The sequence below is a fragment of the Achroia grisella genome, unplaced genomic scaffold, assembly GCF_030625045.1.
Source record: "Achroia grisella isolate CSIRO2021 unplaced genomic scaffold, CSIRO_AGI_Agris_v1 utg2172, whole genome shotgun sequence".
In the NCBI taxonomy this organism is placed as follows: domain Eukaryota; kingdom Metazoa; phylum Arthropoda; class Insecta; order Lepidoptera; family Pyralidae; genus Achroia; species Achroia grisella.
In genome coordinates, this window is record NW_026712718.1 from 288099 (window position 1) to 309189 (window position 21091).

Here is a 21091-nt window from a genome sequence, read left to right on the forward strand (position 1 = left end):
GTGTGTTGCTCTTTTGAATAGATGTTTTTTTATATATACAAACTAGCTGTCCCGGCAAACGTTGTTTTGCCATATAAATTAATAACGCTATAAAGAAACAGGGGTTGATGATAGAAGGGTGAAAATTAGGGTTGTATGTATTTTTGTATGTTGTATCATAAAAATATAGAAACTAAAAATGTTGTCTAAAAAATAAAATTGAAAATTTAGGGGTTGACTATCTCTAACATTTAGGGGGATGAAAAATAGATGTTGGCCGATTCTCAGACCTACTCAATAAACTCACAAAATTTCATGAGAATCGGTCAAGCCGTTTCGGAGGAGTATGGGAACGAAAACTGACACGAGAATTTTATATATAAGATTGAAACTGACTATGAAAATAATAATAATAAAATATGTAGGTGCCAGTTGAGTTTCTTGCGGGTTATTCTCAACTGAAGTAGCTAGCAGAATTGGACGATAGGGATAAAAACAACGTGCACAAGAAACCAAAAGATCCTAAATGATGAAATGAGTTTTAATTTAATTTAATTTATTTAAAACTATTGATTTTGTACAATAAGCTGGCTTAATGCTAATAGCATTCTCTATTCTCTACCGACCTTAGGGAGTGCAGAGATACTCGAATTTTCAACAGATTGTGAAAATGTACAAACACCCGTTCGATGTCGCAGGCACCACTTGTATATTATAAATATGCGGTTTTTTGATCGTAACTCTAGATCCCCCAGAGTGCTTATCACGTGCCTATCATGTTTACAACATTAAGTACATTCTTCATGAATTTAAGGGCAACTTGAGTACTTTCTCGTGTAAAAATACAGCTGCCTTTATATACATTTCTATGAAATCAAAATTCTTTACAAACTATTTAGTGGTGTTGGCTGCAGCAGACTATTACAGCTTCACCAAACGATAGGGGGCGAGTGCAAAGTGCACTGCTGCGGAAGGACTTATGGAGCGGCTGCAGGCCAACTGTCTGATGGATACGAGTTTAGTCTGAGGGCACCGTTATGGATTTGAACTTGGTTCAGGCCGTCGTAATTTCGATCCCCCGTTTGAATTGGAAGGGTTTGATATATTAGAATATGCAAAATGCATCAATAATCTTCGATCAATGCCACTAGCATCTATTAGATAGAAATGTAATAAGATCTATGGTCGACTTTTATTAAGAATGACCAAACCAACAGTGGCCTAGCTGACCTGTACGTAAGTCTGATCCTAACGTCCAATGATGCCCCACAAGTAATTCAGTGTGGTCCAAGTTTGAACTCATGGATCTTGGTTTTATAACTAGGGTAAGTAAATATGTACAACATTTTAATGATGACCTAACAATAATATTTCTATGAATAATTAAATAATTACAATATTAATACATTTATTTTTTTATTTGCAATATATTAATACATATACGCTTGCTAAAATAGTATAATATTGATTGTAAGCAGGAGGTATTAAATTGGCGTATAGAATAACATTAAAAGCAGTAGTTAATCAAGTAAAAGCTGTGATGTTATTTATTTTGTGAGAATACCAAGTTTATAATCAGTAACTGCAGTGTGTAATTAAAAGTAGAAACATCCTCTTGTCTATGACAGGAAAGCATTTCCAGTTCTTTAATATTGTGGAACATCATATCTCAAAAGGCCTCCGTTATCTGTAATAAAATCTGATCCGGTTATTCCTTTAGCTTTATCACTGGCTAAATAAAGAATCATTTCGGCAATTTCTTCAGATTCCGAGTATCTTTTAAGTGCTACGATTGCGCCCATTTCATCCCAGTTAACACCTGGCACGCCAGCATTATCCATAAAGTCCGTTTTAACTGGACCAGGGCTGACCGTATTCGCTCTTACACCAGATGGTGCCAATTCCAAAGCAATGCAACGCGTAAAATGATCTAAAGTCGCTTTTGAGAGACTGTAGGATAGAAAACTTCCCGTTAAAACTTTCTTTCCTGCTATACTGGATACATTTACAATATTGCCCTTGGTTTCGACAATATGTGGTGCAGCTAATGCAGTTAGATGAACAACTGCACGCATATTTACAGCCATTACTTTATCATAAGTGCTCACAGCGGTGTCGCTTAATATGCCACCAAAAGCACCCATTCCGGCATTGTTTACCAAAATGTCCAGTTTACCATAATTGTCAATTGTTTCATCAATGATTTTCTTGACATCGTCATCGTTAGACATATCAGCTTTGATGACAAGTGGTGCTTTACCGTTGCAGGTACATTCTTCTGCGACAGTAGCGAGTTTAACCTCATTCCTACCAACTATCACCACGTCAGCACCTTCCTTAGCGAACAACACCGCTGTGGCAGCTCCGATACCGGAACTAGCGCCAGTTACTATTACCACTTTGCTTGCAAAACTCATTTCTGTCCGATCCTCGTTAATATTGTTGAGAAACTGTGGACACTTTGTATTGTAACTTTACTTATATGTACTAGTTAGTAATTATAGTGCCAACTTAATGTATAATTTTGTATAGTCGAATGCAAAAGTTTGTCTTATATTTACCAGACTGTGACAAATTCGTCTACCTGTGGCGGGTCAATTGTTTTCGATACACAATTTTCCTCTATAAGTCACGTTTTCAAATGATAGGTAAGATGTTACAGAAATCGCAGGTTTTAGTAACGCCTATGATATGCTATACGCAGGCATTATACCGGCGAAATGATGTGTTTGATGCCCTAATTCGTATTGATCTGGGCGTTTTTTATATGCCATTTCGTTTAATTGGTGATTATGAAATGGTGCTAACGATTTAACTGATAGGTCACCAGGGTGGATGATGGGATGACCACGACTTTAGGTTAGTTGTGACATCGTAACATATTCACCAGAAATTAGACACGATGGCTTCCACGGAAACCGCGTGGTGGTCATATGGTTTCAATAGGGTCATCAGACTACACGGCACAAACATTTGTATTTATGAGGTCAGTCAGCCCATCGTGGCAAATTCATCAGGAACTTACCAACCTGACATGGTACATGCTGGCAATGAGGTTAGCCTATACTAACGATCTATATTGCGTAAACATTTACAAAAAAATGTATTTATTTATATCTTGCAGTCGTCTAGTGTATATAACGCAAGCTCTACTTAGTTTAAAACTAGATTAATTGGACAATTACTATTAATGACAATAAAAGCTAATAGCTTCATTGTAATTGAGGTAAATTATAATTAAGTGTTTCATAACTATTTTCTACGTAGCTGTATCAGTCGACTGCTTGCAAGCACATCATGAATATGGTAGTGGTGTTCAATACAGATGAAATATTAAAACAACCTAGTTATAAACAGCTTATAATTAAATGAAATGCGCCTGCGTGGTGAGACATCTAATCAATTTTTTAAGAAGACATAATTCCTAGTGTTCCGTACTGTGTTCCACACCTTTTATGTTTATATATATATATATATATATATATATATAAAACAACAAATAGGGTAACCTATTTAGAACCTAAACTGTGTATAATTTGTTCTGACTTATTCTATGGTGTTGGCACTGAGAGAATAAAAAATTCTTTTGTTGGGCTAAAAAGGACTTGTTTCCAAAGCCGTAAAATATTAATAAATAAGAAAAAAAGAATATCATTAATAAACTTTAATTTAAGCAATTGAATTAAATACTTATTTATTTAATCCACCAGTCATTCGGAAAGCTGTCTTATCACAAGAAGAACAGCAGCTACACACGGGTATACATATAAAACTTTCTCTTGAATCACTCTATCTATTTATTGGTAAAAACTGCATTGAAATATGTTGCATAGTTTAAAAGATCTAACGGACAGACAGTGGACGTGACTTGGTTTTATAATATGTAAAGATTATTGTGTTAGTAACAGATAACTTAAAAACTATGTCAATGACACTATGACAAATTAATATACATATAGGCTATATATACATAATTTTCACTACCGTTAGTAGTTACTATGTGGTTATATCATTAACTAGCTATACACGCGACTTCGTCCGCGTGGAATTTAACATAATTTTCTAAAATAGAAGAATTCTTCTAAATTTTTTCTAAATTCTTTCGTTCGACTGCAATTTCACCTGATATTAGGTGATGATGTGGTCTAAAAATTATTTACATAAAAGTAGCCTAGGTTACTACTTATTACATCTGCTGTCTGCCAAAAAAAGTCCCGTCTAAATTGGTCCAGTCATTTCAGAGATTAGCCGGAACAAACAGACAGATAGACAGACAAAAATTCTGAGAAATGTTATTTTGGTCTGTGTACCCTATTTATAATAAAATGTAAAATGTAAGAAACGGTTATTTCAATATTTTTATATATACAGACTCTCCAATTTTATTTTATATATAAATAAAAGACTCTCCAATTTTATTTATATGTATAGATGTAGATATTATGAATGTACATTTTTAGTTTCGAAATAAAAGTGCTTGAATTTTTTATATCTTCCACTGCCTGGGAAATTACACACTGCAACCTAAGGTAATTAACACAGCGCCATCTTGTCTGCAACTAGTTATGTGGACCTTGTACTATTTTTACCCAGGTAAGACTTGTAAATGACGTCTGCAATGGGAACTTAGGTATCCCATTACTACTTCAGTCGCCAAGCAGCTTGCTTTGTAACAATAATAATCTCAGGACATTTCAGACAGCGCCATCTAGACCGAAGTTAAGCTAGCTAAACCTTGTGTTATGGGTACTAGATAACTGATACAAATACGTAGATTGTTTTTTTTCTTAAATACATTATTATGGTTCTATATGTATTATTATCCGAAATATCCCAATTGAGTCAGACAATTAAAATTATATTACGTACATATAGTTCATACATATATAAATACACAACATCAAGTAATACATACAGCAAATATTAATTTAAGAGTTATTGCTTACTAATAATCTGTAGGCGCTCCCTTGCAATGACTGATCACAATACATCTAATAGACACTGAGTAGGATCACATTTAGGGGGCGTCCATAGATTACGTGAGGTGTTTTTTTTAAATTATTTAAAAAAATAATACCAGTTATTAGCGGTACCTCGCGGCAGAATTAATTGATTAAACAAGGCGTCCATGACACACGCACTGGCCACTCTCAATAAAATAGCAGAAACAACGGATTTGTTTGTGTGTAGTCTGTGTGAATTCACAAAAACAACATTGTATGTTATATGTTATGTTAACGAATATGTATAATATAGAATTAGATACACTATTGTATTGGGCTTAGGCCTGTAATAATAGTTGTGTAAGTAAATAAATAAATAAATAAATATTCTGTCCCCCCCCCCCAGGGGGATGTCGTGAGATTTTATTCAACCCCCTCCCCCATCACCTAATCTCCCATGTGTTACACATCAAAATGTGGGTTTCTTACGTAAACGCATTGGATTGTTATTGTAAAATGAAAGAAAATTACTTCGTGCTTTTATTTACGACTAATTAAGACTAGTAATCAATATTGCTGAGAGTTGTAAGTGTAATAAGCATGTACAATCAAGATTAAATGGACCAAAATAATATAAGTTATTTTTGTTTCAATCAGAAAAATTGCGTGATATTTGCCGAGACCCCTCCTTTCTCCAACGTAAGATTAGATGAGATTTGACTCGACCCCCTCCCCCCTTACAGGGGCGTATCGTGAATTTGTGGCGCCCTGGGCTAAATCTACTTAGGGGCCTACCTAATTATATTATTCAACTAAAAAATACATCCACCAGAAATTCCTTTCTATAGACGTGCATTCGCATAGGTTGATTGATCTCAGGGTTGCCAACCTTACGATAGTTTTTTTAACATTCTAGATATTTTTTTATATTCTAAATATCGTTTCAGTGGGGACTGGGGCCTTTTGTATCCTCGGGGTCCTGGGCTGGCGCTCAAAAAGCCATTAGGTAGATCCGTCCCTGCCCCCTTAAACATCTCACGTAATTTATTGACGCCCTCTTATAGGTTAAAAGTATCAACCAATGTGTTTGGTGCTGTAAGTATTTATGAGCTATTGTACGTGTACTTGTTTTTCATACGGTGATTTCTATAATATATTGAAGCTATATATTTCAAGCATATAAATCAAAAGTTGTTTGCTATTCTACACATATGTATTTCTGTATCTATATGTTATAATTTTTTTTTTTTATACTACGATGGTGGCAATCAAGCATACGGCCCATCTGATGGTAAATGGTTACCGTAGCCTATGAACCCCTGAAACACCAGGAGTATCACTTGCGCGTTGCCGACCCTTAAGAAACCTTAATATACCCTTCTTGAAAAACCCCATGCTGTAGTCTCGTGGGAAAACCTCGGCAGGAAGTTCATTCCACAATCTAAGTGTAATCTAATATATGTATATGAAGGTGTCCATTATTGTGTGCTGAAAACCAGCGTCGTGGCACCCCGTCTAAATATACGACATATGCTGAGCGGAGACCTAGTTGGACTATTATTTATATATTATTAATATAAAAAGTAAATTAAATTTAAATTAAAAATTATTTGTAGTGTACCAAATAAACAATTTTTCAATATATTTCAATTTTATGAATCTTTCTCGGTGGTCTTCTTTCTTTACGACCTTTCTTTCATTTGTTTCATAAGTATGATTGTGTTATCGGTCTGGGTATTTTCTATGTATAATATGTATGTATTTAGGAAAAAAAAATTATCTATGTATTTGTATCAGTTGTCTAGGACCCATAACACAAGCTTTAGCTAGCTTAACTTGGGTCTAGATGGCGCTGTGTGAATTGTCCGGGGATTATTATTATTATTATTATTATTAACTACAAAGAATAAGACTATAAGAATTACAAATATTATAACAGTATCTGAATTAGAAGTTACTTGTGTGTGTGTGTGTGTGTAAGAAAGAATGTGTGTGCGTATGTGTTATTAGTTTAACATTCAGTAAGACCACAGATAACATAATATTACGTAAGACTTTTTGACAGTTATCTACTCTATATTCGACCACAGACATAAAGAGCATATAGCATATAGCCAAATATATGGTCCTTACCTACGTGTAATGTTAATTAATGTGATTAAAAAAAATATTAGCATTCTGCATTCATTTATATTTATTTATTTATTTTCGGAAAACCAAGGCTAGTTACAAACATAGTTATAAAAAAATATATACAATATATATATATAAATATAAAAAATATAATAAAATCAGGACGGCCACTGACGGTCACTCACGGATAGAAACGTAATATAAAAAAAATTGCAGTACTAACACGAGAGGCCTATGTATCATAAATACTCATAAAATCATATATCAAAAAATAACAATCTACTAAATTAAAACATATACTGAAACTATAAAAAAATAAACATTTTTAAATAATGGAAATGCATATAAGTAATATTAAATTCGATACTAATAACTCAAAGAATTGCCTACTCATCACGGCCCTCGATATACATATATAGAGTGATTGTAGAGGAAGGTTTATATCTATACATATAAATAAAATCTGTTGGAGTATCTGTTTGTAATATTGAAATATCCGTTTTTTACTACATGCATATGAATATAAATAACATTTACATACACTAAAATAATTTTTTTTACAATTTTTGTCTGTTTGTCTGTTGTCAGCGTCTATCTACATTAACACAATCCCGCATCCTTACCTTCTTTGGTCACGTCTCGCGTAGAAACAACTCGTCCATAGAGCGCCTTGTCGTACAGGGTACAGTTGACAGTATTAGACCTCGTGGACGATCACCCATGCGATGGACCAACCAAGTAAAAGCAGCAGCAGGTGGTCCACTCCACGTGTACCAGAATGGCAGCGAGTAGGGAGAAGTGGCGAGCAGTTGTACGATGGATGACATCTGCCCTCACTCTACCACATAATGACTACGACCGTTCTGACAAGATCGAATCGAATAAGAAGAAGACGTCTGTCTGTTTGTTCCGGCTAATCTCTGAAATGGCTGGACCGATTTTGATAGGACTTTTGTTAGCGGGTAGCTGTTGTAACTTAGACTACTTTTATTTTAGAACTTTTTTAGAAAAATCTCTAATTATCATTTCTGTTAAATTCCACGCGAACGAAGTTGCAGGTACCTACAGCTAGTGTATAATACATGTAGCTATGAAATTAGATAACTTTACAAAGAATGACAAAACAAAACAATTCACGGTGACACAGTATATTTAGACGTGCTTTGTATATTTTTGTTATTCAATGCATCACTTCAATTATCTCCTAATTCGGTATTCGGTGGTTATGTTTTTATAATCATGACCCTGACCTTGAGAATGATCCAGTGTTAACCAATTACAAAACTGCGAATGATATGTAGCCATAAAATTATATCAAAGTGCTTAGTATATTTACGTGCTTTGTATTTTTTTTTTTTTTGTGGATGATAATGTTTTTATAATCATGACCCTGACCTTGAGAACGATCCAGTGTTAACCAATTACAAAACTGCGAATGATATGTTCAAAGTTGTAGTAGTATTTTTTTTTTTTGAGTGAATGATAATGGAATGATGCTCCCACCTGCGCTAACGGTTTACGCTGGCGGGGCACCAGTGGAGGATGATAAGATGAGCATGAGGTCAGGTCAGTTAGTCAATCGTGACAAATTCACCAGGAATTAAACACGATGGTTTCCAGGGGGAACCGCGTGGAGGTCGACCTGACATGGTACATTGCTAGCAATGGGATCATCAGTCCACATTACTAACAATCCCCTTCCCCCCTGCGTAGTAGTATTACAGAGACCATTTTTCATTGCTAATATTTTATACAACTTCTAACTGTATACAAGTGGAGGGAAGGATTGTTAGTAATGTGGCTAACAATGTACCATGTCAGGTCGACCTCCACGCGGTCCCCCCTGGAAACCATCGTGATAAATTCCCGGTGAATTTGTCACGTTGGGCTAACTGACCTGACATCATACTCATCTTATCATCCTCCACTGGTGCCCCGCCAGCGTAAACCGTTAGCGCAGGCGGGTGAACTATTTCATCATCATCCATAAAAAAAACTGTAGACAAGTGGGTAGAACGAGATTTTTAGATATAGGATTGTTATGTAATGTGATTTTTTTTTATGGATGATAATGAGTTAATCACTGTCTAGGACCGGAAGACGTCCACTGCTGAATAAAGGCAGCCCCCAAAGATCTCCACGACGATCGGTCCTGCGCAGCTCGCAATGTATACTTATTATAGTTAATGGTTATAGACGTTTATTATATCAAATTGATCTAACAATCATGCAATTTGATCCAACTTGAAAGATAGAACAGCTTACATCTCAATTTATAGTCATAATATTGTTTTATTCAAGAACTTTATTTTTTTATTTATTCATTTATTTCAGGCAACTAGGCCCATATTATAAATACCTTATAGACTAACATACATATAATATAATATTTAAAACCTAATACAATAATATTGTCTGTGTGATCACGGCACTGAAGACGGCAATTTGCCACGGTAGCGCCGATACACCACACCTTTCGGCCAGTAGTCCTCTTTCATGAAGGTGGGCAGCAAGTCGGTGGGGACCAGGGCCACAAACGCTTTGAAACTCGCGTTGTGACTCGACTTCAGCTGCGTTACCCTCAATGTCAGGTTACTCTTGGTACGAATATAATCGACAATGTCCTGCTCCTTAGTACTTTAGCCACAGCAACACGTGGTCAGGTCTGCCAGTCATATTAAGTATAAAAAAAATCGCTGGCACTATCTGTCCGTTCCTATGTACCCTTAAATCTTTAAAACTACGCAACGGAGTTTGAAGTCGTTTTTTAATAGATAGAGTGATTCAAGAGGAAGGTTTATATATATATATATGTACATGTACACTTATGCAAAGCCAGGGCTAGTAGCTAGTATATTTATATAATGTTATCTATTTTAAACTTGTATAATAAAGTACTATTACTTTAATGATTAAAACCACATATAATCAACCACACGATTATTTTGAAGCCTCTATTTCAAATGGAATTAAAATGTTTCATTTGAAACAGAGATTCATAACTGAAATAGTTATTTCAATATAGATTTGACGTAATCTATACAAGTAAATAAAATTGAAGTGTATTTTTGTCACGTTTCAAATAAAAATAATTTCAATATGTGCATATGAAAGTGTATACGATACTTACATTAAAAAAAATGTAATTTTCTTTATATGTCCACTTGCCTATCCGTTTGTTTGTTCTAAACTCAAAAATGGCTAGTCTGATTTTGAAGGGAAGTTCGCTCGTAAATAGCTATGTTATAAGAAGTAACTTGCTTACTTTCAACGTTACTTGGAAACAATTATTTTAGAAATTTTATTTACTTTAAAGTAAGTTTATTTCTCCTCGGAAGAAGTCGCTAAAGCTAGTCATAAAATATTAAGTTCCTTCAAAATCGGTATAGCCATTTCAGAGGTTACCTAATTCAGAAAGAGAAGACTGACAAAAATTTCTAACATTAATATTTTGGTGTACCTAAGTGCCGTAATTTCATATGAGTTTAATGAGAAGCTGGTAATTTGGGAAATCAAAGTCCTTGTAGGCATGCGGAGTCGTGGGCAGAATATTGTTATTATATTTTATAAAAAAATAACAAAAGTATGTATATTTAGTAGTATAGTTATTAGTGTCTTATATGTGCCACCTACTATGTACATAAGTCCTCTCTTCTATATTGTCTGTAAGAGATTGCTTTTAGCGATAAGACCGCCTTTTGTAATTAAAGAAGAATTAAAGAATTATTTTACTATTACCTGTAATTTCTTATTATTTCATTTGTGTACACAATGAAGAAGAAGAAACTTATTATTACTATTTATTATTAATAAAGAGTTACTAGTAGGTACATTGTATCAGTCTCTCTATAAATACAATAAAACAAATTACATACAAAGTCTACGCTATAATTAGATAACGTATGTATACCTCTGTAATAACAACTCACTTCCAGTATCGTTACATCTTTAGACCGGCTCATACAATATGGGTTTTATTAACAAAGTGGTTATAGTGACTGGCGCTAGTTCAGGTATTGGCGCCGCTACTGCGCTACTGTTTGCTAAAAACGGTGCAAACGTGGTAATGATCGGAAGGAACGAGACAAAGCTCAAGAATGTAGCTGAACAATGCGTCCGAGCTGGTAACACGCCTTTTGTCATCAAAGCCGATATGAGTAAAGATGACGATGTCAAAAGAATCATCAATGAAACTGTAAAGAAATTTAACAAAATAGACGTTTTGGTTAACAACGCTGGAATGGGTGTTTTTGGTTTCATTCTGGATGGAAGTATACTAAAGGCGTACGATAATATAATGGCTGTAAATGCGCGAGGAATAGTGCATCTGACAGCTTTAGCTGCACCTTATCTTGTTAAAACTAAAGGTAATATTGTGAACATATCGAGTATAGCAGGGAAGATGACCAGTCCCCTTGGAGGATATCTCGCATATAGTGTTTCCAAAGCTGCATTAGACCACTTCACTCGTGGTGCTGCTTTGGAGTTAGCACCTTCGGGTGTAAGAGTGAATTCTATAAGTCCTGGACCGGTGAAAACTGACTTTCTAGAAAACGCAGGTGTTCCAGGAATGTCCTGGGATGACCTGGCTTTATCACTACCACTTAAGAGATGCTCAGAGCCTTCAGAAATTGCAGAAATTGTCCTTTACTTATCAAGTGAGAAGGCGAAGGGTGTGACGGGTTCGGATTTTGTTTCTGACAACGGGGCGCTATTGCAATTGAATGTTCCACAATAAATGACTTTACTACACGAAGTTTTATTTAACACACTTTTAAAAATTGTATATATTTTTTTAATCTCAGGACAATTCACACAGCGCCATCTAGATCCAAGCTAAGGGTTATGGGTACTAGACAACTGATACATATATACATAGAATTTTTTTTTGTAAATACATACATATTATACATAGAAAACACCCAGACCGATACAAACAATCATACTCACGAATACAATTGTTTGTGCCGTGCGAGGAATCGAACCCGCGACCATCGGTCGTAAAGCGGTGTACTAGACCGCTAGACCACCGAGGTCGTCAAAATATATGTAGTTTTTTTTTATGGTTGATAATGGAATAGTGCTCCCGTCTGCGCTAACGGTTTATTTATTTATTTATTTATTCATTAACAATGTACATTGTATTTGAATGTTGATAAAATTAATAAATTTACACATTGTCATCAGAATGTCATTAATAACAAAAAAAATAATAACATCAAAAATCGTCAATTGAGTACAGGCATTTCTCTATTAGTAGTGACTTAAATTTTTTTGTAAAGCAACTCAATTTATTTAATAATTTAGGATCCTTCGGTAACTTATTAATGTGTACCAGGCCTTCTGATAACACGTTAAAAATATCACGCCTTTTTAATGATTTTTGTTGAATAGTGTTTAACGCAACAATTGGACATTCGCAGAAAACGCCATTCTTATTAGTCTCTAGTAGTAGTGGTATATTTTAACCACAAGTGGATATTTATTAGTCTCTATATAATGCCAAATCATACTCTATTTTGACAATGACAATTATAGATCAATGTGTCAAACTTGACATTGACACGCGGGTGTAAATACATCACACTTATTATAAAGTAACATCGCTTGCGGCTGTATGGGCTTAGACTCTTTGCCTTTCCATTACGGATAAATAAAACAAACAAAAAAAAAAGTAACCAGGTGGTGATTACGGTGCCTCACCGTAATACAATATAAATAATAACTGGTTAACAGGCCATTTAGTCCCAAGCTAAGCAGAGCTTGTGTACTAGATTAGAGTACTAGATAACTAATATAATAAATACTTAGATATTTTTGTTTTCTTAAATACATACATAATATACATAGAAAACAGCCAAACCTATACAAACAATCATACTTATGAATCCAAATGTTTGTATCGTGCGAGGAATCGAACCCGCGACCATCGGATTGTAAAGCGATATGCTAAACCACTAGACCGATGCTGTATAGTGGTTTAGCATATATATTTATCATATGGTAATAATGTCTGTAGTGCTGTTCATTCTGATAGGTTAGTTTGCTGTTTTGGTTACACCACCGATAATATAATATTACACACGAAAAATCAAGTAATATATTTGTTAATTCAAAGGATACATTTATATGTATTTAATAGTGGTGATAATTTATTTATTTCAGGCTACTATGCCCATATTATAAATACCTTATAGACTAACATACATATGAAATAACTAGCTTTTGACCGCCGCTTCGCTCGCGTTATTTTATCCCCTTAGCGGTGGAATTTATGAAAATCCTTTCTTAGGGGATGCCTATGTCATAGTAGCTTTATGCATGCAAAGTCTCAGTCCGATTAGTTTAAAATTGACAAAGTTTCATATAAACTTTCATCCCCTATTTTATCCCTTTGGGGGTAGAATTTATCAAAATCCTTTCTTAGCGGATGACTACGTCATAACATCTACCTGCATGCCAAATTTCAGCCCGATCCGTCCAGTGGTTTAGGCTGTGCGTTGATAGATCACTACGTCAGTCACCTTTGAGTTATATATATTTAGATATTATAAAATATTATATATTTCTAGTGGCGTAGTGAAATCATGTGATCTCTGGGATGATAATATTGACCTATATATATTCCGGATCGTCAATTTGTTTACAGTTTTTTTAAATAGTAAATGGATGCTCTATCCTGCGCTATCGGTTTAGGCTGGCGGGGCACCAGTGGTGGAGAATACGAACTTGAGCTTAGCTTCGTTAGCCCCTCCTGAATCACAATAAACTTATCATGTATATTAAGAAAACGTCCGTTGCTTATTTTTAAAGATTTAAGCATATATAGGGACGGACAGACAGCTACAGCGATTTTGTTTTATAGCTGGTCTGTTGTTTGAAGTCAAGGTTTGTATATTTGTAATTTAGTGGGTAAGTATGTACCTGTAAAGGGGCGCCTCTGTCGCATCACTGCGAGTGCAATTGTGCATCTATTCACTTCGAAAAAGAAAAAAACTGTCTGATTTGTGCAATCAACCGCCGTGATCCTAAAAGTTAATCTCGAATTTGAACAATATTTTTGTGTTTTGTGCTTATATCATTGTGATCTGTGCGACAGCTGTTTAGAGGTGGTCTCCAGGAGTACGAGCCCAATATTGCAGGTAACAAGCCTTGAATGTTTTAATCAGTCAGTGAATTAACATCATATTTCTGAACCAGCGACCGCACCCTACCGCATGGTGGTGAAACCTTATTATATTTTTACGCAATTTCCCAGCACTATGTAATGATTAAAACTTTTATTTTCATCTAAACCTGTCTACCCCACTAGAGGTAATAGTCGTGGTAATAAAACTTAAATTTGTTTTTGTTAATTCTCTCGCATACTTACACGTATAGGTGTGTATGTTTGTTTTTGTATTTATATACACATGTACATTATTTTACAGAAAACTACGCGTAAATTGTTCTAAATAATTTAAACAGTTGCGCATTATACTTTTATTATATAACACAAGCAATGCGTACTATTGACATAAATATATATATATATATTGAAACAGTATATTTTATTTTTATTGTAAATGCGAACGTAAGTCTGTCTGTCTCGCTTTCACGTTAAAACTACAGAAATGATTAAAACGAATTTTGGTACACAGATAGTCTAGATTCCAAATTCCAATCAGAGGAAGTATGAAAGTGGCACCGATGTTAGAGAAGTTAAAGAGTAATCGTCTATCGTGGTATGGGCATGTAATGCGTAGGAATGAAGATCATATCCTAAGGACGGTGTTACATATGAATGTGGATGGTTATAAGGGTAGAGGAAGACCGAAAAAGAGATGGATGGACTGTGTGAAAGATGATATGGTGAGAAAGGGAGTAAATAACGGAATGACTGCGAACAGAGATGAATGGAAGAGAAAAACATATTACGCCGACCCCAAATAAATGGGATAAGGAAGAAGCAGATGATGATGATAGTCTAGATTCCAAAGTAGTCTATATCCATCCCCAGGGGTCTATGACAAACTGCAAGGGGTCTTCAGCGGTCATCTTGATGTTTTTAGCACTAAACTTTACTACAGTTAGAAATTTACAAAAAAACAATAGCAGGTACCAAATACCGAAAAATATGGCAAGGGTAGACCCCGATACAAAAAAGTTTGGGAACCTCTGGTCTAGACCCTGAGAAAGGACATAAGCTACTTTTCAATATGAAAAAAGGGTTGTAATAGGTCTCCTTTGAAAGGAGATATGTATGGAAGTACTGTGATTTTTAAACCTAGACTTATCTTGCTTGAAACTTATGTATTGTTTGTTATTGTTGATTAAATATAAATAAATATGTTATTGAAAGTTTCTAAAAATGTTACCCTTCAGGGGGTTAAATGAGAGTATGTTTGGACATTTCGCCATTTTGAAAATCTTACTTTTTCGCTGCCTTTTTTGTGTTAGATATTTTAATATTATTCTTTATTTGATCAAGGTCATGGACGATGTCGCGGGCACAGCTAGTATATATACATATAAACCTACTCACGCGCAAATCTACATTTTTATTGTCTCATAAACCTGTGTACACTGTGGCCTCTTTATTCTTAAAACGATCAATGTCTGACAGGGTTGCCAGCTCAAATCTTTTTAGTAATAACAAGAAGTTAAAAAAATATTTTATTTGTACACTTTTTATTAATATATTTTATATATAAAATATTTTAACAACGTTTGCGTTGCAATGCAAGCCTTTAGCTTAGTGCTGGGACTGAAGTTAAAATATTTTATCTAAGCGTCGCAGGAATCAGATATCTTATAAATTTAGATTTATGTTTTTATAATATTTCAGATTGTTTTCATATTTATTTTTATTGTTGCAGGAGTTAGATTTCTTTTACATAAACTTTTTTACAGTCTCTAGTTCAATTAGGTACTAAAACAAACAAGTTATGGCAACACTGGACACGCTCAAATATTGCTTCGTATATTTGTGTTCAATATGGCAGGATGCTACTCGTTTCTCTAGGATTAATTTTTGATTTGACATCGTTATTTAAATTATGTTACACTATTATGTATATTTTTTAAATATGATAAGGACAATAGCGACCACACTCTCTCTTAAACAAACACTTGTACACACTAGGTGCTACAGACAGTTCTATTGGTCGAGACTGTTTTGAAGCCGTAGAAACGGCCGCTCATGTAGTCCTAGAGTGCTAGAAGTGGCCACACAATAAATATAAATCCTCGGAACGGTGAGGTCGCTCTATGAAGCATGTGAAGACACTAGAAGGCTAAGAAACGATCCCTCACGTAGTCCTTGAGTGCTTGGTGTGGCCACATATTAAACACAAATCCTGGGAAAGGTCGCTCCGTGAAGCATGTGAAGACACTAGGAGGCTAAGAAACGATCCCTCACGTAGTTCTGGAGTGCTTGCTGTGGCCACATATTAAACACAAATCCTCGGAACGGTGAGGTCGCTCTATGAAGCATGTGAAGACACTAGAAGGCTAAGAAACGATCCCTCACGTAGTCCTTGAGTGCTTGGTGTGGCCACATATTAAACACAAATCCTCGGAACGGTGAGGTCGCTCCGTGAAGCATGTGAAGACACTAGGAGGCTAAGAAACGATCCCTCACGTAGTTCTGGAGTGCTTGCTGTGGCCACATATTAAACACAAATCCTCGGAACGGTGAGGTCGCTCTATGAAGCATGTATAGAATAAGAAACGATCCCTCACGTAGTCCTTGAGTGCTTGCTGTGGCCACATATTAAACACAAATCCTCGGAACGGTGAGGTCGCTCCGTGAAGCATGTGAAGACACTAGGAGGCTCAGAAACGATCGCTCACGTAGTCCTGGAGTGCTTGCTGTGGCTACATATTAAACACAAATCCTCGGAACGGTGAGGTCGCTCCTTGAATCATGTGAAGACACTAGAAGGCTAAGAAACGATCCCTCACGTAGTCCTGGAGTGCTTGCTGTGGCCACATATTAAACACAAATCCTCGGAACGGTGAGGTCGCTCCGTGAAGCATGTGAAGACACTAGGAGGCTAAGAAACGATCCCTCACGTAGTCCTGGAGTGCTTGCTGTAGCCACATATTAAACACAAATCCTCGGAACGGTGAGGTCGCTTCGCGAAATCTGTGAAGATACTAGGAGACTTCTGCGCTTCTGGGAGCAGCTTTTCTGGCTACGTTAGAAGTCTCGGCTCTACACGCACAACGGCCGGATGAGAGGCTAATTACAGAGAGTGGAGTCCAATTTACGTAGAGCAAATCAGTCAGTTGAAATTTAGCTTTGGTATATATTCATTTATATTGTGCGCTTTCCTAATGCTTTATTAGAAATGTTAAATATTGACAGTGTTCATAACGTCTATATGACAGACTCGACCCATTGGCTTTGCGGCGAGATATTGCATCTCTGTGCAATTTCTACCGCATATATCAGGGAGTGGGGAGGGAGGGGAGTGTTCTGAGGAATTGTTCGGATTAATACCAGCTGCTGAGTTTTACCACCGTACCACCCGCCAGAAGCTAATATACTATTGATCATCTGGATGAATGGCGGTCCTCCACAGTGCGGTTTTCTAGAAATTTTTTGCCACGCACAACTACATTGTGGAATCACGTTCCAGCAATGACAACAACTTGCAATTATCCTTGTGTTGCGGGTGCTCATAGGCGGCGGTAATCACTTACCATCACGTTTGTCCCCTGTGTTACAAAAAAAAAGTTATATTTAACTTCTATACAGGTCTCCAATATTCTGTTGTCTGCATTTTTCTTCTTTCTTCTGACTGTAAACTGATAGACAAAGTAGTAAGATTTTTATGTAGTTGACCGGATTTAAACTAACTACCTCTTGCGTATATGACTAGACTACGACGCTATCACATCGTACATCCTTGACACGACTCCAACTTTTTCTTTAACTTGTTTGATATAGCTATGTCTTGGTCTTCCCCTTCCTCTTTTTCCATCTATTTTTCTTTCAATAATGTTATTAATTAGTTCGTCGTGTCGTATCAAATGCCCCAACATTTTTCCCCGCCTATTCTCAATAATATCTACGATCTGTCTCTTGTCTTTAATTCTCACAAGCACTTCTTCATTCCTTATTTTATCTTTCCAGCTAATTATTTCCATCCTTCTCCAACACCACATTTCAAAGGCTTCCAGTTTGTCTCTTTATATCTCACGTAATACTATGTGCATTATTTAAAACTATTTTCTTGATTTGATAAAAAGTGAAAAATACTGTTATTGGCAATCTAAAGCATTTTAAAGTATCCAATTATTTTTTAACTATTTTAATGCTGGCCGCAGTTGGCCTTTACAGCGTCACGTTAGGGGGCGAGTGCAGATGGCACTCCAAACCAAAGCAAGTACTTATGGAGCCTGCTAAAGACCTTCCTTCCTGACGGATACTGTCTGACGGTACCTCTAGGGGTTCAAATTCGATTCTGCCCATCGCAATTTCGATTCACGTTTGAATTGACGGTGGATCGATCGGATATACGAATTATGTATTATATTATATTATGCGTGTATAGTCCACACGCATAATGATTACGTTTTATGTTTTTGTTTTAGAACTCCAATGGTACAGTCAAATTGAAAAGAATCCATGGTACAGTCTCTCAATCCTTTTTGCATTCTGCAAAAAATATTTCCACATTTTGATATGGTCCTTCAATGAGATTAACTATATTAATGATGTGACCAAAATGATTGAGTATTAGACATAAACTTATCTTCAATTGACGAATATCAGTGTAGTTTTAGTTACCATGTAAAACTTTGTTGCGCAATATTATGTAATTTTTCTAATCTATGCTACAAACTCGTCGATCATACAATCACACATACAAGTGTTATATATATACGACTAGGTGAAGCCCTCGTCATTGTCCGCGTAGTATTTGTTATTACTTCCATTATGATTTTTCACCTTCTTCTTCTAGCTGTTCCGGCGAACTTTATTTTGCCATATCCATTAAAATTCTAATACAAAATGGAGGTTGATGGTAGAAGGGTGTAAATTTGAAGTTACATCTATTTTTAATGCTAAATCATAATAAATAAAAAAATATAAAATGATACTTTTCCTACAAAATAATATAAAGGGTAGGGTCATCCAATTTGCTTCCAAATTTGCAAATCTTTTATGTAATTGAAGTCATAAATACTTAAACAGTACTACGTATATCACGTTATCATTTGGCGCCCGAGATATCCAAACGTTGTCATTCCTGCGAACTAAGATATCATGCGTCTCATACAGTAATTACCTATCAATCAGGTAATTTCAGCCTTTAAACAAAACACAGTTTAAAAGGCAAGATGTTTAGTGGCTGAAATAGCTAGACAGAGGAAAACATTGATTACATTAAAATATACGTCGAATTGGTTAACAAAATCAACATTAAAGTGGGTGATGCTGCGGGTGACTATAGTAGAGAAACAAATAAATTTGTTATTTCAATCAGTAACGATCAAACAGACAAAGTTGATGAGACAACAAAACTTTTGCATTCGACTATACTTGCTATGTTGCCATGACTCTATAACTATTGCTATCACAGAATAGATCGGTTGTGTGCTTGCTATAAATATAGGTGAGCTAACAAATCACTGTTATTGTATTCAATATAATTAATCCATCATGAGTTTTTCAAGTAAAGTGGTGATAGTGACTGGTGCTAGTGCCGGCATTGGGGTATCCACCGCGGTGCTCTTTACTAAAGAAGGTGCTAATGTAGTAATAGTTGGCTGAAATGAGAGAAAACTGAAGAATGTAGCAGAGCAATGCAGTCGCAATGGTAACACTCCATTTGTCATCAAAGCCGATGTAAGTAATGATGACGATGCTAAAAGAATAGTCAATGAAACCATCGAGAAATTTGGTAAAATAGACGTTTTGGTTAACAACGCTGGATTGTTTCATGCTGGTTCTATAATAGAAAATACCATATTGGAAGCACACGATAAAGTGATGGCTGTGAATCTGCGTGCAGTAGTTAATCTTACAGCTATAGCTGCACCACACCTTATCAAGACTAAGGGTAATATTGTAAATGTCTCTAGTATGGCAGGAAAAACTAACACATTAGCAGGATTCACACCGTATAATGTCTCCAAAGCTGCATTAGATCATTTCACTCGCGGTGCTGCTCTAGAATTGGCTTCTTCGGGCGTAAGAGTGAACGGCGTCAGCCCAGGACCAGTGAAAACAGATTTTATAGAAAATAATGAAATGTCAGAAATAACATGGGAAGAATTAGCTCGAAAGGTACCTCTAAAAAGGGTTTCTGAACCGGAAGAGATTGCTGAAATTATTCTATATCTAGCAAGTGAGAAGGCAAAAGTTTACAGTGGTACAGGATCAGATTTCATTTCTGACAATGGCGGACTCTTACAGTTTACACAATAAATAAATTTAAGTTATAATGTTTTTTAATTCACCCATATCAATCAATCATACAATTATACAATAATAAATTCCGCTGTATAGATACTTATACAATGTAATTAAATAGGCTTTAAAAAAAAAGAAATTTACTTTAGTTTATTACCAGTTCTTCTCAATTAAACTGGACGGTAGAGAAAAATGTTATACAAAAACTTGACGTTTATAAGCGGCTAAAAGCTCATATATGAATAAATGATTTCTGTATTGATTTGATTTATTTTTATCATTTGTTAATCGCCAGGAAATGGTCTCTATAATAAAATCATCTTCAATTGATTGGTATCATATACTTTTTATCATAATTTGTTTGTAAAATATTTTGTCTAATCATTATGATAATTTTCATTTATACAACAATACCGACAAGTGTTATATATTCCATATAATAGAAATTGAATTGGTCGTTGTCTGTATACATGTAATATATGCGAGAAAAAATTTCATTGTAAAAAAATTGGTCCGTCTGTTTATTCGTACAAATCTCATAAACGGCTTAGCAGATACGGTTGCGATTTTCACTAATGTATTATGGTACACGTTACACAAAATATTTTGTTTGTCTTATGTCAGTATC

The 21091-nt window shown here is 35.4% G+C and overlaps 2 protein-coding genes and 1 pseudogene across 2 annotated transcripts; 2 read left to right on the plus strand and 1 right to left on the minus strand.

Moving 5' to 3' along the window:
* Window positions 1-1625: 1625 nt before the first annotated feature.
* LOC131842411 (uncharacterized oxidoreductase YxbG-like) lies at window positions 1626-2396 on the minus strand. Its single transcript, XM_059190945.1, has one exon. It carries the CDS (start codon window positions 2394-2396, stop codon window positions 1626-1628), a length of 771 nt encoding a protein of 256 aa, XP_059046928.1.
* Window positions 2397-11022: 8626 nt separating this feature from the next.
* On the plus strand, window positions 11023-11793 carry LOC131842402 (3-oxoacyl-[acyl-carrier-protein] reductase FabG-like). Its single transcript, XM_059190937.1, has one exon. The coding sequence runs from the start codon at window positions 11023-11025 to the stop codon at window positions 11791-11793; it is 771 nt and encodes a 256-aa protein (XP_059046920.1).
* A 7917-nt stretch (window positions 11794-19710) lies between these two features.
* LOC131842412 (3-oxoacyl-[acyl-carrier-protein] reductase FabG-like) lies at window positions 19711-20478 on the plus strand (annotated as a pseudogene).
* The last annotated feature ends 613 nt before the right edge of the window (window positions 20479-21091 follow it).

What these genes read in the sequence shown, in the direction of transcription:
- LOC131842411 (XM_059190945.1), bottom strand. Translation starts at nt 2,396, where the DNA reads ATGAGTTTTGCAAGCAAAGTGGTAATAGTAACTGGCGCTAGTTCCGGT.
- LOC131842402 (XM_059190937.1), top strand. Translation starts at nt 11,023, where the DNA reads ATGGGTTTTATTAACAAAGTGGTTATAGTGACTGGCGCTAGTTCAGGT.